At 39.2% G+C, this 18,172-nt stretch overlaps 1 protein-coding gene across 1 annotated transcript; it reads left to right on the forward strand.

Moving 5' to 3' along the window:
- The first annotated feature begins 399 nt into the window (after positions 1–399).
- Positions 400–16,517, forward strand: map2k2a (mitogen-activated protein kinase kinase 2a). The gene is made up of 11 exons (XM_042481998.1): positions 400–1,039; positions 2,480–2,690; positions 4,807–4,953; positions 5,674–5,751; positions 6,139–6,190; positions 10,900–11,024; positions 11,616–11,829; positions 11,970–12,034; positions 12,155–12,216; positions 14,746–14,791; positions 14,907–16,517. Exons 1-11 carry the CDS (start codon positions 951–953, stop codon positions 15,015–15,017), a joined length of 1,200 nt encoding a protein of 399 aa, XP_042337932.1. The 5' UTR covers positions 400–950; the 3' UTR covers positions 15,018–16,517.
- The last annotated feature ends 1,655 nt before the right edge of the window (positions 16,518–18,172 follow it).

Below are 18,172 nucleotides of genomic sequence, written 5' to 3' on the forward strand. Positions count from 1 at the left end.
AAATCAAGCCAATTTGCCCAGGATTTAAAGGGATAAATAAAGATATACAACTGCAAATCTTGTAAAGTAGGTTATATTTCACAATAAACTGATTTATTATAAATCTCCAGTTCCGTTTTGTTACCGCTGGGTGGCAGTAATGTACTTCACCGCTTGTTTACCAACTGCCATTAAACCCGTAAGAAAGCAGCAGCGGGTGGAAAAGATATGGTTAAAGTGGACTTTTAGCTCATTAAAAACAGCATACCGAGGGTGTTATCACAAACTGCAGATGTCGCACATCTCCCACGAGATTCCAGCACTTCTCGTATCAATTTGTCAGACGGCCTAAATCTCGCGATATTTAATCCCGGGCTCTCCCAGTGGGTGTCACACAGGTCTGATGCTGCAGCAGCTGCTGCTTCCTGTATTGAAGCACCACCACACTGAGCCGAAGCCCTCTCCGCTCCAGCGCCCCACACCCCGTACCGAGACACGGAGGAATCTGTAGCCGCCGGAGGGAAGCCAACCGAGTCGGTGTACCGGTGTAGCCGCCAGGAAATTCGTGTTTATCTCGTGAACGAGAAGCGAGTCTGAGCGCTCGGACTGAGGCGCAGGGCACGATTTTTCCTGGAGCTGGTGCTAGCAAGTAGCGGCTAGGTGGCTAATGGCTAGTAGCAGCGGGTAGAAAAGCCAAAAGAAGAAGAAGCAGAAAATAGAAATGTGTTTATTCCGAAAGCTATAGATGCGCCAGAAAACGACCTGAAGATTTACCCAAATATCCGACTGACATGCTCCCGAGAGTATACTAACTTTGCTAACGTTAGCTAGCCAAGTTACTAGCCACCAAGAGCTGATCCTGTTGCTTTAACAGACTGAGTTTCAAAAGAGAAAAAGGTTAGATTAGCGGCTTCCTAGCTGACTGCAGGGTAGTGCATCATTTGTGAAAGCCGTTTAGGGTTATTACTGAAATGCCTGTTAAAAGAAAACCAGTTCCCCTGACCATACAGCCCATCGGGGAGGGACAGGCCACCTCAAACACCATTGATGCTGCATCTGAGTGAGTAGCCCCTCTATGAGTTCAGATTAATTGTAAAGAGAGATTGTTTTTATTTGTTCTGTGTTATCATCATTTACCAGCATTGTATCATCAACTCTATTTGAATAGTCACCCTTAAAAAACTGTGCAAAGTGCTTTGGGTTCTTTCAAAAACATGGGAAGAAGATAATTAGCAACTTAACAAGAAATGACCCAAATTAGCAACAAATTTGTAAAAGGTATTAGAAAATAACCTAATAAATTAGCACACACAAAACTAACAAAAATTAACCAGTGAAAAAACAAGAAAACAAAAAACAACAGGGAAATTCCCTGAAGGAGAAAACATAAATATTTATATATTTTTTTTCAAATCTGTAAAATAATTTCTCCTTCATTATGAGTTAATGGTCTACAACTAAAATAAATTAGAACATATTAAATTTTGTTTTATATTTATTTCATTTACTGGCACTGTTTCATCACCACTAATTACATAATTAATCGATTGAAAAATGGTCAAACTGGTTTAATTTTTTTTTAAAACGTGGGACAAAGTTAATGAACATCTTGACAAGATATTAGTCAAAACTCAGCATTAAATTAGTAAAAAGTACAAGAATATAAGTAGAAAACATACACAAACAAACAAAACAAACAGGAAAAAAGAAAGAAAGAAAGAAAGAAAGAAAGAAAGAAAGAGGGAAATGCACCAAAAGACAATCCATAAATATTTACATTTATTTAATTAATTAATTCTCTAAAATGATTTAAGACAGTGGTTTCCAACATTTTTTCTTAGTCATTAGTTCAAGTGCTACACTTAAGATAACTTACCACTTATTCAAGTATATTTCACAAAATCTAAATAACACATGGACTTAGAACACAATTAGATTGCCTAAAATATATTGCAAAAATAAATTGTAATTACATCAAATTTAGTAAATAAATAAAACTGCAACCAAAAAAGAACATATTATTGCTTTACAACCAGCAAAGCTGCAAAGGCTCACCTTGTTTAATGGCCAAATAATATAAAGAACATGGCAAAAAATAGTTGCTGTGATGGGAAAAGCACAGTTTTGCATGAAAAATAAGGTCTAAATTCTATAGATCTGTTCATCAAAGTGTTTTTTACAAACTTTGACATGGCTACAAGTCACTTGCGCTCCATTTATAATTGACCTGTGACCCAGTTTTGGATCACAAACCAACCAGCTGGGAACCACAAATTTAAAACATATATAATTAGAGAAACTCTGGAATTTTTCCCTAGCTTTTAAAAGACATAAAAATCTAAATCTACTAATTTCTTGTGATTTGTGGGACATTTCACGTTAAGTTGCCTTTTTCCCCATGTTTTCCAAAGAAACCAATTTGCTCTGGATTCAAAGGGTTAATGTCCCTGTGGTATCTCCCTCTTTCTGTGTGTTAAACCCTGCTGTCTCCCCTTCGCAGAGCCAACCTTGAGGCCTTACAAAAGAAATTGGGTGAGCTGGACCTGGATGAACAGCAGAGGAAACGACTGGAGGCCTTTCTGACCCAGAAAGCCCAGGTTGGGGAGCTGAAGGATGAAGATTTTGACCCCATATGTGAGTTGGGGGCTGGAAACGGAGGAGTGGTCAACAAGGTCCGCCACAAACCCTCGGGTTTGGTCATGGCCCGCAAGGTGAAAATTAACATTGGTTGCATTATTTGAATCAGGTGAAGCGTGACAGCTGGAGCGAGCTGAATCAAAACACATTCCAGAGGTGGTTGTAGGAATTCAGTCTCCATTTTATCTTTGCACCATTGCACTGGGGCTGGTTTGGGTGCTACAACCAGTTCTCTATGAAGAAAAGCACACCATGCACCATTATTTGAATACAACAATAACAAACTCATTGAAGGGGTAAATATTCTGAACATGAATGTACATTTTGAAGGGCTGGCAATAAGCAGGTATATATTTAATCGCCTCTACTTGACCAAGACACGAAAATGTCCTCATAAATCATCTGAGCCAATGTATTTGCCGATTTTAGATAAGTGGATAAATCGTCAGTGGCGTTTACACCATGAGTAAGAAAAATTGTAATAAAGAAATGTCAGAAATGACTATTCTTTTTTTTAAGATTATTTTTGGGGCTTTTTTCCCCTTTATTGATAAGACAGCTGTAGAATGACAGGAAATGTGGTAGAGAGAGGGTGAATGACGCGCAGCAAAGGGCCACAGGCTGGAATTGAACCCGGCCCGCTGCAAAGGCCTCGGCAAAAAGGGGCACATACTCTAGCAGGTGAGGTAGAGGCCGCCCCGAAATTGTTGTTCTAAATTAAGTATTGTGGTACGTTTTACAGACTAGGATTGCGGCAATATAATGATTTCAAGAAAAATGGACGGTTATCATACGTCCACATTCACTTATCTACGGTATTGGATAGAAAATGCAACTGCACTGAGATGCATTTTCTCACCTTTATTTAAGTTGTTTTCAAAAGGGAGGCTTTTTACAAATACTTTCATTAAAAATGTTTTAAATTTTCAATTTTATTCCTAAAATGTTAAACTAAAAAAAGAAAGCCCATCTGTTTTCATTCTTTAAAGAGGTCATTGTACCTGATAAGTAATTATAAGTCCGTGATACTGTGACATATTTTTGAATTCAAATCAGAATAATCATGCAAACTTTATGTAATATATTACTGTTGCAATCCCAGTCAAAATAATTGCAACAAAAATTTTTTTTTTTATAAATCCTTCTGCCTACTTCATACATACATTCCTCATAAACGCTAACCCTGACAAAGTCTATGGGGATATTAATCACAAGTATTTTCCTCTTTTACGTGTTTATTTTAAAAAGTGAATTCCCCATTATATATTTTTATCCTTCAAATATTAATGTGTGAATTTTCCTCTGAAATTGATTATGGGTTAGGCATTTAAAGCTATCCTTGTACATTGTTATTTACTTGTGGCAGTTGGTTAGCCTATTTTGCACCCTAATTTGATCATAATGTAAAGGGCTGCGCTTTTAGTCAAAATATTAATGAAATTGCAATATGACCAAAATATCCAAATTGCAAGAGTTGCAATTTTTTTTAATAATTGTAAAATGTGATGCAACATACCGGTGCTGACAGGGATGCCTACAAATTATATTCCAGACATGAAGGAGCGTGCTTTTTGGTACAGACCCTCCCTTCTTAGTGAAAATAAAATGCAAAAATTACCATTCTTATTAAAATCGTGACTCATATGTTAATTGGAATATCTGTCAAAATAATCACAGTAGTTTTTATATATCTATATATATATGTATATATATATATACATGTATATATATATATTATATATATAACATATATACATATATATATATATATATATATATATATATATATATATATTGCGCAACTCTAAGAGAGTGAAAGGGACTCCACACAGACACTGCAGCAGCAACTCGAGCAAGCACAAGCTTGTAGGCTGTCAAGCATTTAAGTGTGACGACACATCAATGTAATTTACTTCTAAAAGTTCTGCAAATTATGAGAAACAATAGGAAGCACGGAAACTATCACTAGGAAAAAGTCTGTAAATTCTAAGCCATTCTCTGAGTATGTAGACTCACCTGGTTTGTTAAATGTGAAATCCTGAATAGTGTGCAAAATGTTAGTTTTACAAACCTCCACCTCTGAAATGTGTTACGGTGAGATATAAAGAGGTCAATGAATGATGTAACTGCATCTGTTGCATTTGTTTTTGTCAGAGCAGCAATTCATGGTCTCATCCTTTCCCTCTTTAGCTCATCCACCTGGAAATCAAGCCTGCCATCAGAAACCAGATTATCAGAGAGCTGCAGGTGCTGCATGAATGCAACTCCCCCTACATTGTGGGCTTCTATGGGGCCTTTTACAGCGACGGGGAGATCAGCATCTGTATGGAGCACATGGTGAGAGACAAACACTGTTAGCACAGGCTCCTACCAGTGGACACATATATAATGTGGTTGGATACCAGCATTTTGTCTTTTTTTTGCACTGACAAAATAAAAGTCCCCAGACATGAAGTGTTTATTGACAGGGTTCCTGCTGATCCTTAAAAAGTCTTAAAGGGCATTGGGTTTATAATCTAAAAATAAGGCCTTAATTGGTATTAAACTGACTTAAATTAATTTTTCAAAAGTCTTCAAGATGTTGGAAGTAGGATTTTATGATACGTTTTTTTCTGATATCTATTTTGTTGTTAAATAATTGAAGAAAGGCCTCTTCTTGGGAATCCAAGCCGTGGAATCTCACATGCAAAGTAAAAATCTCTCACTTCTGTTGGTAAACCAGATAGATTAAAGACTGATTGATTAAAGATAGATTTAATATGCTTGTTGTCTTCCATGTGTTTCACTCTAAAAAAAAGCTTTTTTTTCCCCACAACATTTGAAGCAGAGAATCTAAAGTTTTCACTGGACAAAAAAAGTCATGTTTTATGTAACGATAAACATTTGGGCAAAATAAAATTGTCCTTCTTTAATTTGGGTTATTAGAAAATTGGTCTTAAACTAAATTCTGAGTGGCATTAATAAAGTCTTAAATCTTCCTTGCCTTAAGCTGCAGGAACCCTGATTGACGTTTAAAATGGTATGTCAGATTTTTAATTGTGCACCTTGTCTCTACAGGATGGTGGATCCTTGGACCAGGTCCTGAAGGAAGCCAGAAGAATCCCAGAAGAAATCCTGGGAAAAGTTAGCATAGCTGTACGTAGTTCTCTAATTTGGTTGCATTTAAAAAAAAAAAATGTCTTTGTTTTTATATGACATGTTTGGCATCTTAAAATCAGTTGAATTTGGGAGTAATATGACAATTCTGACTCACTGTGGGTGTGTGTCTCCTGTGGTGTTGCTTAAGTAGTTGTGTGTCTAGTCATGCAATAGTCACTCCTGTATTTTGCTCAACTTAAACTCTTGCACCAAGTCGAAATGACTAAGTATAAAAATGGGATTACTAAAGACTGTCTTATAAAATGTGTATCGACACAGGTAAATCTTATTCTTGTATATGTTTGTGTATACAGACTCTTGTCTGAGATTTGGCAGTTTGTGTATTTTTGTGTTATTTTAAATGTTTTCCTTTCTTGTTTACAGGTATTGAGGGGATTAGCTTACCTGCGGGAGAAGCACCAGATCATGCACAGAGGTAAGAGTGTTCTCTTGTCAAAGAAATTACTTTTGCTCTCAAAACCCCCTCTGCATCATTTGCAGATCACTGCACTACAGGAGATACATAAGATAAAAGTGTAGTGTGCCAAATCAAATAAGTGAGTACACGATTTCTGGGTTCTGATGATGATGATCAGGATGTATGTGGACGTTAAAGGTATACTCCACCCCTCAAAATGACCATCTGTGTACTGGGCACCTGTGGCTCAGAGGTAGAGCGGGTCTTCCCCTAATGGGAAGGTCAGTGGTTCAATCCCCGGCTCCTCTGGGCAACATGTCGAAGTATCATTGGGCAAGATACTGAACCCCTAATTGCTCCCGATGCCGCGTCATCGGAGTGTGAGCGCGTGTGGGTGATTACTGAGTAGCAGGTGGCACCGTGTACGGTAGCCTCGGCCACCAGTGTGTGAATGTGTGTGTGAATAGGTGAATGTGACAATGTCCCCAATGAAAGCGCTTTAAGTGGTCAATAAGACTAGAAAAGCGCTATACAAGTACAGTCCATGTACCGTTTACCATTACTTAAATTCTTCATTAAGGTAAACAAAACAAACGTTTTTTCTCGCAAACCGCCACGGTAAACCAAAGAAAGCAAACATTCCTCATGAACTGAGGTTAACATCTGTTTACAAAACCTTACAGAATTCTTGCAGCATTAAATTCTCTTTTATCTGTGTTCATATCCATTTATCCATTCATGCATTTTCCCTAAAAACAGGTTTCTGGGTTTTAAAACATGCCACTGCGAACTGTTTCATGCACAGCCGAGTAACGAACGTAAGGGGAGCTCGTATGCACGCCCGTGCTCAGGCATGCTCAGGGAACGCTAGTAGTAGGGAAGAAGTGTTTTAAATGGTAAGGTTTTATTGAAATGCACGTGCTGGGGAATACTGACAATAAGACTTGTTAAATGAAATTAAACTGCCCAAGCTGTGTGAGAATTTGTAAAAGGAGATTTTAGTATTAATTTGAAATTCACAAAGTTTTAACTCTGTAAATTACTTTCAAAATAAATAACACTAAAACCAGAGTGCTATGTTCAACCGGAAGAGCCTTTAACTGTAAGATATCCCACGAGCAAGATGACTTCAAATATTGATAGATTTTCTCATAATTGTATTTAATTTCAAAGCGTCTGGTCTCACCATTGTTCAATGTGTAGACTGAAGACCATTATTAAATGCTCAGTGTAGGACTTTTATTGCCAAAAATAATGAGCACATCGGCTTCTTTCAACCTTGCTGCAGCAGTTAACCATTTTTGTGTATGTAGTAATGACCATTAAATGTAAAGAAATGCCATATGGGTAACCCATTAGGGCAACTTGGCCTTTATTTCCGGATTACAGAAAAGTCCTCATTTAGACATAATACAATGTAGATGTTTTCTAAAGGACTTTTGATGTGGTTAATATAATGAATCCCATCCCTTCAGTATTAGCAATGGATAAATTTGGCAGATGCTTTTGAGGCAACCAGCTGAGATTCAGACCCTCCAACGCTACAGTCTAAACATCACATTAAAAAAAGATGCTGGATTACCCCTTAATTTTCCGCTGACATTATCCTTGCTGCTTTGAAACAGGCTCAAACACTAACAAAAAGCATGTAGGTATGATTGCAATTTCCAAATGTCTATGAACTTTTTTTTACTATTGAAACCACTTTAAATGCGCCAAATTAGCTCGACCGTCTCCGGTCGCCCCTGTACTTTTTCGTTCAATTTTTTTTCATTAATAATATTCAGGCCTTTTTCCTCCATATGCACTGCATCAACATCCCAGAGTGTTAGCACACTCACCACAAGGCAAGCTATTGTTTGAGAATATCACGAGTTCCCCATCATAGAAATTTGTAGCATGAAGAAGAAAAAAAAGGCTCAGTAAAAACTATTATCTTTGCATTCAAACAAAATCACAAGTCACACCATAGCAAAGCCTGGCGCAGACGAGTTGGCAGACAACCATGGGTGTGTTGTTATGAAAAGCACTGGTCAAGGCAGCGCTCAGACGTGCGTAGTGCAGTGCAGCGAAGTCTCACAGTGCTTCAGGGTCGGTGGTACTCTAGGACAGTTGTCTGTGAGCTCAGGCGGTAATTACAGCCTCTCAGATGTGATTATACAGCAGCCGCGCCCTGCTGACCCCTCCCTCCATGTCTCCCTCCATCGTTCTCCCGCTCTTTCATGCCACCTCTCTCTCAGTCACTCCTCACATGTCCTTGGTCGGTGGGAGGGGGGGGTCACACCACAGAGGGCAGATTGCAGGGCTCAGTCTTACCCCCGTTATTTTGAAGGATGTTTTTCAGCGATTAGAGCGGGAAATGTGGAGGACCAGGCTTGTTTATAACTGGGGCTCAGCTTGAGTTGTGGCTATTTTCTCTCTAGCTCGATTAACACGGCACCACAGATAAAGCTGAGGGGGTGCTGTACATGCCACCCGCGGGCCTCGTGGCAGACTGTAGCTCTCGTCTAAATAATTGTTTCTAAAGTCATTCGGTGTTGCAAAAAAAGTGGGGTTTTTTATGTACAAAAGATATTTGCTATTTATGAAAAATAAGGATGTGTAAGGACTTATTTCAATTTCACTTTTATTGACAAAGCTCATTATCACAAATCGCAATTTGCCTCTGGGGCTTTACAGCATACAGCATCCCTTTGTCCCAAAAAATCCATAAAACGGGGAAATTTCCCTGACGTGGCTGGCATCGCGAGGAGTGACGGGCGGAAGGTTTAACACACCAGCGTCTGCCTCTTGTGTGACATATAACATATGTGTCGGTAGCGCTTTCTTAATAACAGTGACATTAAAATGTCAATAACAGTTATTTACCTTCTGTGTTAAGTGGTGGCCTATCTCGTCCTCTGCCTGGAGGGTGAGGAGCTCCCGGATCTCATTGTTTTCCCAATTTGGGGCGGCTTTTCTTCTTCTTTGAGCAAGCCGCTAACTGCTAATAGCTTATTTCAAAATTTCCCGTGGTCGATCATATACACAACATGTTGTCAAAAAATCACACATGTCCTGCCCATGGTTGCCTCCCGCCAGCTGTCCTGTTCATACAGACACCGTTTCGGCATTGTTAATACCTTCCGTGGCGGCCTAAAGGCAAAATAACTCTGTCCGGCTTGCTGCTATTGGAGCTTTTATGTAGAACGGCGAGGTGGCGTAACTGGAGCTTTGGACTAGTTGACTAGTCCATAGGTAAGAAAACACTCGGAAAGCAGTCAAAATTGAGCAGAATCTAATCTATAAGGTTTAACATTATCTGAAACAATATTTCATGCATATTATAGAAGACATTTTATATCATTAATTCCATTTTTCAATAACCAAACTGTATTTAAAATGTGCAGCACTTTGCAAAAGTTCAATGCGTAGGTTGTAGGGGGATCTATTGGCAGAAAAGGTTTATAATATTCCTAACTGTTCTCTTGAAAATAAGTTTTTTTGTGCTTTTGTTACCTCAGAATGAGCCATTTTTATCTACATATGGAGCGGTTCATCTTCTACAGAGTCCATCATGTTTTTTCTTCAGTAGCTTAGAAAAACCGAACACTGGTTCTCCTACATGTTTGGCACACAGGAGAAGTTTCAGTTCTGCAACCTCACTGCTAGATGCCACTTAATTCTGCACAGTGGACCTTAAGCGACAAGTATTTCTGGTGCCAGCTAGCATGGGTGGTAACATTTAATCGACTAATCGCACACATCCCCAATCAGAAAGCGTATTATTAAAAAGATTTGTAATTTTAACTGTCCAGGCAGGTTTTCAGAGCCTGCACATGTTGGAGTCTCACATGAAAAGTCATTCCTAACATTCGTGCCACTACATATACTAACATACCTGAGCCCACATGTTTGTATATTGACTGCTGTTCTTATTTGCTCTTAGTTTAGTCCTGATTTGCTATCGAAAGCAGTCCCCTCTCATCTTACTGACACTTTGTATGTGTTAAGTGTTTACTGCAATTTGATATGTTGCGATTTTTAGTTTCTCACTTGATTTTTTTTAACCCTTTGAAACCTGAGCAAATTGGTTTAATGTCCTTTAAAAACATTGGGCAAAGGCAATGACAAACTCAGCAGGATAAAAACGAGTAAGAAATTGGTAAAAAGAAAAAATACCAGAAATAACCTGAAATTGAGCTAAAAAAAAAGAAAAGTAAAAGACAAATAACGAAATGACCCAAAAAAGTGATTAAAAATGAAAATATATATAAGTATTAGTTCTGTGCCATCATTTTAAATATATAGATTTAACAATTATAAATATAGTTTTCTTGACATTTTTTTGACATACACAATCATACATCATTTAAGTTTTACTAACCTTTTTTATGAAATCAAACCATAATGCTATGGTTTTAAAAGGTCAAATAGCTTGTGAAAGGTGTCTGAAAGCAGCACAAGAAAACTTGGCGATCCAGGTTTCAAAGGGTTAATTGTCTTGATTATATTCTTTTTTATACATTTTATATGTGCGTTATTTCGTTTTTACACGTTATTCTTTGTTGTGTTTGGACACTAGGCAGATCAGCTGCTACCTGAGGGGCAGCTACTGTAGATCCAAATAACGAATCCTGTGTAGTTTGTAAATTAACATCTCAAATGAGCAACACTAAGGTGCTGACTTCAGACCACGGATGAGCTACAGTATGGACTCAATGTAATTTGTTTGTTTGTCCACGTAGATGTCAAGCCCTCCAACATCCTGGTCAACTCTCGCGGGGAGATCAAGCTGTGCGACTTTGGTGTGAGCGGCCAGCTCATAGATTCCATGGCCAACTCCTTTGTTGGAACGCGCTCCTACATGTCGGTGAGTCAGCTCTGCACGCCTGCGCCCCCACCCCTTTTCCTCTGGCCCTATCCCCACTTTCCTTCTCCTCTTTTCTCACATTGCTCTTGTTCACTGGCCCCGCCCTCTGCCTTCCCTTCATCTGGCCCTCCCTCTCTCCCCTGCCAAGAACCGAGGGCCGTGCCCAGGAAAGGGCTCTTTGGCAAAGAGCGTGGCAACTGTGCTCGCTCTTTCTCGTCCTCCTTTCTTTTCACTCTTAGACACCAGGTGGGTGCAGTGCTCGTCTGTCCCATCCCTTACCCACAAAGCACCAGTGGTGTAGAGACACTTGCCCTTTCATCATAATTCCCACCACACACACACACCTGTCCTTGCTCACCCTTTTAGCTAAAGCAGTCCAGAGCTACTCATCACTTCCTGCCAGACCCTCCCATCCTCTGTCCTCTTGCCCTCACCACACCCCAACTCTCCTTGCCATAACACCCCCCTCCCATTATCCTCTCCACCACTTCCTGTGCCTTCCCCGCCCATCCCTCTGCCCAACCCTCTCTCCTGCCTGGCGTCTTGGCTCTACCTCGCTCCCTCTGACGTAGATCGTGTGTTTCTCAACAGCCGGAGAGACTGCAGGGCACTCACTACTCGGTTCAGTCTGACGTATGGAGCATGGGTCTGTCACTGGTGGAGCTGGCGATTGGCCGCTACCCCATCCCCCCACCAGACGCCAAAGAGCTGGAGGCCATCTTCGGACGGGCCATTATGGACGGGGCCGAGGGAGAGCCTCACAGCAACATGCAGAGGCCCAGACCACCAGGCCAGCCCGCGAGCGGTAGGAAACACAAAAAACATTTTAAAGCATACAAGTAGATAAAGTTTAAGATAAAACATTGTTTAAGATGTTATTTACTTTAATTTATTACCTGGAGGAAAAAAAGCTAATTGTTCTCATGATATACAACTTTTTCTCAGGACACGGGATGGACAGCAGAGCTGCTATGGCCATCTTTGAACTTTTGGACTACATTGTGAATGAGGTCTGACACAGCGCTGATTCGCATGGGCACACGCAATATATCTCTCTTCACACAACCACACAGTATATGTTTAGAATAATTGCTCGTTTTTTGACCCGCTGGTTCTTGTTTTCTCCTTAGCCGCCTCCTAAACTGCCACTGGGGGTCTTCACCAATGACTTCCAGGACTTTGTGACAAAATGGTGAGCATTGCCAACGACATTACAAGCAAAGAACGCACTGCTCTCATCTTCTTTTACTGGGGGTGTAACAGTTCACAAAAATCAATACTGCAAAAAAAATGTATATGCCAGAGAAATTTCCTTTATTTTGAATTTGAAAAATATTTTCTTTCTTTTTTTTTTTTTTTATTATAACTAACATCATGACTTTGAACAATGATGGAACGATATCCGAGTGATGTATCTTCTGGGGTGTCTTCTTAGCAGCATGTAAAATAAAAACAGTTCCTGAAAAGTCATATAATGTAATATTAAAGTTATAAACATAAAAAATTTGTTTCTGAAATGCCAGAGAAATTTCCAAATATGCGTATTTTTACACCCCCTAGCTTTTACGCAAAAGTGAAACATGAGAAGTAGATAATGTAGAGAGCTTAAATTTACACACTTCCTTCCTGGTATATTTAATATGTGACACAAAGACTGTGGGTGGTGCTGACTAAAATGCATAAGGTGTGTCAGCTACAGGATGGTTGCAGAAATCTCTGTGGTTGATCTCACAAGAGATCTGAGGTTACAATCACACTAATATGTTTTCGTTTTAAAACAAAAACAAACTCCGAACACAAGCGTTTTAGCACCACTTCAGTAATAATCTCTGTTCATATTGCCACATCTGAAAATGCATATCACCTGCCCATTCCTGCACGCCGGGCAGGTGGGCGGTAGTGTAAACAGGAAGCAGATTGTCTACTGTGCAGTTGTTTGCTTTGTTAGACAGAATACTATGGAGATGGCGAAAAGTAAGATCGGAGATTTACTTGCTTGGAGTATAAGGCGTCAATGCAGCAAAAAATAGATTGGGAGTCGTTAGAAAGCAACTGCGGCAACATATTAGCGTGGTACCAGCTGGGAGCAATAATTCTTCCCGTAGGAGGCAATGAAAATATGAAAGGAGAAGCCATACAAGAAGGATGAAATCACAAAAAGTATGTAGACCTTTCTATAATGTTTTGACTTTGCATGTCATGACTGGTAATATCCAATCAGGAAGCGAACGTGGTTGTCTGCTTCATTTTTCTCTACACCTGGCCAGAATAAAATACAACCCTGAAGTTTTCCAACTAAAACAGGTCTACAGTGTTTTCAAAACTCTGCCTTTTAGAAGCTCCAAAAGGCTGATGTATTGTGGATGCCAGGCGTAAACGGTAGCAATAGTTATGAGTTTTGAAACGTATTAATGTGGATGTAGCCTTAAATTGTTTTGAAAAATAAAATCTAACTTAATCCTTCACTGACAGAAGCAGTTGCATAAGCTCTTTTTACAAAGAGTTTGCACCATAGGGCTTCTCAGAAGTCCCTCCTTTTATGACTCCTTTGTGTTTTATACACAGAATCAAACAGTGATGGCACAATGCTGCTCCAGAGTGAGGTTTAGACACCATGCTGTCCTCGCGGAAGTAAAACGGGCATGACGGGCTTGGCAGTTTTATGTGAGATTAACGTGTCAGCAGCGCTTTATAAACAATAACAATGTCATATCATGTCAATAACAATCATTACCCTCTCTGTTATATGGCGGCTGATCTTATCCTCTGCTCATAGGATAATGACCTCCTAGACCTCATTGTTTTCCCAATATGCGGACATTTTCGGCCACTTTTGTTCTTCTATGAGTTAGCTGCTAATTGCCATCAGCTTATGTTGAAATCTCCTGGTGGTGGGATGCACACAACACGTCGTCAAAATGTCACACCCATCCTGTCCTGCTAGCTGTCCCTTTTTCACAGACAACAATTAAGTGTTGCTTCTACATCTGCGGCTGGATAAAAGCAAGACCCCCCATTCCACAATTGTACCTTTATACTGAACAGTAAGGCAAAATAACAAAAGGCAAGTTTCCACTAACCCTTAGATTGTGCAAATTGAAATTGTGAATATGAAATATCCTTAATGGAAAAGTCAGTTTCAAAAAACTCCCATTTATTGCAAAAAAAAAATTTTATGCTCATGTGAGGTGGTATTTCAGGCGATTCGAAAAAGCCACATTTCACAAAACTGCAAACACTTTTTGCTTTTAGAGGTCACATGATGATATTGCAATGCTCTTGTCAGTAGGAACTGGCTCCCTTGGGCATGATGCAGCAGGTGCAACAAGAGGTGTTATTGCATCGCATGTGTCTTCAAATGTTGAGCAGATCATTCAAAAGTTTTCAATCTCTATCTGCTTTTCCATTATCGCTCACATAACACGCGTACATTTCCTTCGATTGAAGATAACGACGGCTAGTGCGGTGGCTGCAATAGAAATAAACCTGCTAATGTTTTGAACATCCATCGCCATGTTTCTTGGAATGTTATTGCGAGAGGAGACGTTTCATTACATCACTCAGTGGAAATGCTGTCATCTCGCAATTGTCTTTTATGGACATTTTGAAAATACCTCCTAAGTTCAGTCTGCCAAGTGTACCGTTCCTGCCTACAACAGGTAATGTTAAAGCGACTATAGTCTAATGTCCTTAATCTTTTTGGTGTCATTTGTGTCTGCAGTTTGATCAAAAACCCAGCTGAGAGGGCAGATCTGAAGATGTTGATGGTGAGTACATGAACTTCATATTCGTATATCTCATAGTTTGATTAATGGGTTAGTTTTTATTTTACTGATGCTCACTGTACACATAATTGTTTCCCCTTTGTTTTGTTTTTTTCAGAGCCATACGTTCATCAAACGATCAGAAGTGGAGGAAGTGGACTTTGCCGGCTGGTTGTGCAAAACCATGGGCCTCAACCAGCCCAGTACTCCCACCCGCGGCACTGAGTGAACAGCCCCCCTCCCCCAGCTGCCCTGACACACCTCTGGGTCTTGCTTGCATACACATAAATATACTGCACATACACATACACAAGCCATCACACACATTGGCACTTTTTTCATCTTGCTCTTGGGTAAAAAATGGTTTTGCCCCCTCTCCCCTCCTTCCCAGTTTATTTCCTCACCAGCAGCAGGGCCCGTTGAGTCATTGTACTGTAAGACCACAGCTTCACCATGCCAGTGTCAAGAGTAGCCACAGATCACTTTTCCACTCTGCTACAGAGGATGTAAAGCACTGAAGGGCTGCCAGTGTGTCAGCTGAATTTGCATCGATTGACTTCTTTTGTATGTTGAATATTCTGTATTAATCTTTTCTATGGCAACAGATAATGGCTTGTGGGACTTGTATTTTAATAAAATACCTGCTGTAGAGATTTCAAAACCAATCTGAACACCTACTTAGAAATTCTAAATTGGGTTTTATTGAAGGTGAATGCAGCCATTTTTTAAAATTTAAAATCCCTTTGTCAGACTTATTCATGCGAAAATGTTCTTTGCAGTTACCTCCAATATAATAATAATCAAATTTGTTAGTAGAGAGTGCAGGACAAATGGGCGTACAAGGAGTCATTTTCACTTTTTGGTAAATGAGCAATCGCTCTAAAGATCACTTTGTGAACAGTGTCACAAACCAAAGAGGGTACTGCAAAGATTTTCAATGCCTGATCAGTTTTTTCCCCCTACAATCATGAACAGTATATCAGTGTACTTTGAATGTTTAGATTTTTTTTTTCATTCAGTGATCTACACTCCGATTGTGTTGACATTGTTTCCTCAACGCACATTTCAATGCGCATCCCACACCGTGTCTCTTACATGGGTGGAGGCATTACGTTGTGGAGGCCTGACATGCCAGAATGTCATTATTGACATTGAGAAAACAATGATCAAAATGTATTCATGGGATGATATAGCATGGTTTATTATCTTTCTAATACTGTATGTGTATTTTATTTCCCAAGATCATGATGGGTATGATTAGCTGGTGTTTTTATCAAAAGCCTGAATCTCTGCAATGTCAATATGAAATTTCAATCACGTTGACTAATTTAACTTTTTATTTTCTCTTTGTTGTTGGTCTGTACTCCCCCACCCCTGAAGTGTATTTGGTTATGTTTTCACTGTACTGCTACTTGTGGCGCTCTAAGCTTTCTCTTGGGACAAAACCAGCTTAGAGGCATGCTTTTGGAAAATGACTTGGGTTGTAATACATTTCAAAACCTTTTTCCCTGTGATTTAACCCCCATGAAATGTGGTAAAAAGACAACCCAGCGTTGAGTGGTACTCCAGACGTTTCGAGTCGTACAAAGGGTTTGACTGAACATTTTAACCCAGGTCAGTGTTGGTCACATGGTGGTGGTGGTGGTGGTGTTACTTGCTAGCCTGCCGTCTTGCTAGAGCTCTTGTATTCTCTCTGCTTATGGCTGCCCTTTCTTACCCCCCCCCCCCCTCAAAAAAATGTGCATTCGTTCAGAGCGAAAATGAATGCATTGTCACTTGTATGTGTACAAAGCTATATACAAAAATTACAGGAGTACTATTTTGCAGTCTTAATATACAAATTTTTGATTTATGTAAATGACAAGGGAGAAGAGTCATTTTATTATAATATAAAAATGTGTTGGATATGGTTATAATGTATAAAAAGATTAAAATAAAACTTATTTGTGAATGTACTGTAAGTTGTTATTCATTTATGGCAGCCATTGTTACTCATCTATATCTATATTTATCCCCTTTTAACAAAACAATATTAGCTTATTTAGTAGACATTTTCAAAATTTGTCAGTTTGACTTAAAAGTGAGTTTTCTCATCATAATAACTGTGTACTTAGTCTTTGGGTGCATGGGACTACTATTTTATACATATATTCTTTTATATTTTAGGAACAATTGTAACATGTGCCCAAAGACTATATAAAGTATTTGAAAATGTCTGTAACTCAGAAACTACAAGTAGCACAGACAAATATGTTATTTATGAACTCAGAGCAAGTTGAACATCAAATATATGCACACACATGCACTTAAAAAAAAAAAAAGAAGAATGTTAAACATTTAAAAACACAATGCGTGGATGGATCACTGAACAGTTCTGCAGGACACAGACTGAGAGGCCCAAAGTGTCAGGGGCCCCCTGCCTTCACTTGCAAAAAAAACGAACTTCAAAGAGACAAAATTTAACCACCAAACCACCAAAAGTTGCAGTACAACCACAATCAGATGTAAAACCACCACGAAGTGTGTGTGTCTTGCTCCTAAGTGGGAGAGGTGGTGGGGCTCTTTGCATATCTGTACTCAGGGGCATTTTTCAAAAATCCTGACTTTTGCTATTGATTAAAGTGTGATTAATCATGTAATCAAAACATTTTAGAGTTGTACTGGTATATCTGTACTGGGTTTCAAGACTACAGACCAGTCAGAACAAATTTTACAGCAAATCCTTATAACATACTAAATATAGTCTTTGGACCCAAATGGGTTATCCCTTTGAAACCTGAGCAAGTTGGTTTAAAGAATCATGGGGAGAAGGCAATGAGCAACTAAATCACACATTGCCCAAAAATTAATAAGAAGTTAGTAAAACAATTACCAAAAAAATCACTGTTAAATTAGTACACACACACACACTCACACAGGGGTTAGGCAGCTTGTAAAAGTCCCGAAATACAAAAAAAATAAATAAAACAAAACAGTCATCTAGATTTAAAAGGGTTAACTGAGAAGGCAGTAAAAATAGATATATTTTTTAAATTGTAGATTCCCCAAATGAAGGAGTTTACACCACCTGTGATTTTTTCTGAAATGTTGACTTGATTATTTTATGTTGAAATGGTTGTTGTTTGGCCTAAGTTACCACTGAGAACACTTAAGTCATAACCTTTTTTCAGCAGTTGTGAGTCATAAAAACTGGCTCATGTTTGGGCCAGTGCAAAAAAGTATTTATTTTTACTTTAGCGCGAAGAATAGCGTGTTTAAATTAGTTTATATAAAATTTTGGATGGCGGACTTGACCCCTGGATGTTAAATTGTACTTCCGGTTTGGCCTCTGTAGTGTCATGGCGACGGCGTTTCTTTTCTCAACATGTTGGCATTCAGACTTAA

Source organism: Plectropomus leopardus, chromosome 3 (genome assembly GCF_008729295.1).
Source record: "Plectropomus leopardus isolate mb chromosome 3, YSFRI_Pleo_2.0, whole genome shotgun sequence".
Taxonomy (NCBI): Eukaryota; Metazoa; Chordata; class Actinopteri; order Perciformes; family Serranidae; genus Plectropomus; species Plectropomus leopardus.

Bases quoted from the DNA above. Each gene is read 5' to 3' on its own strand.
- map2k2a (XM_042481998.1), top strand. From the start codon at position 951: ATGCCTGTTAAAAGAAAACCAGTTCCCCTGACCATACAGCCCATCGGG. The intron at 5,752-6,138 runs GTACGTAGTTCT...TCTTGTTTACAG, and splicing joins TGGGAAAAGTTAGCATAGCT to GTATTGAGGGGATTAGCTTA. The intron at 14,792-14,906 runs GTGAGTACATGA...TGTTTTTTTCAG, and splicing joins CAGATCTGAAGATGTTGATG to AGCCATACGTTCATCAAACG.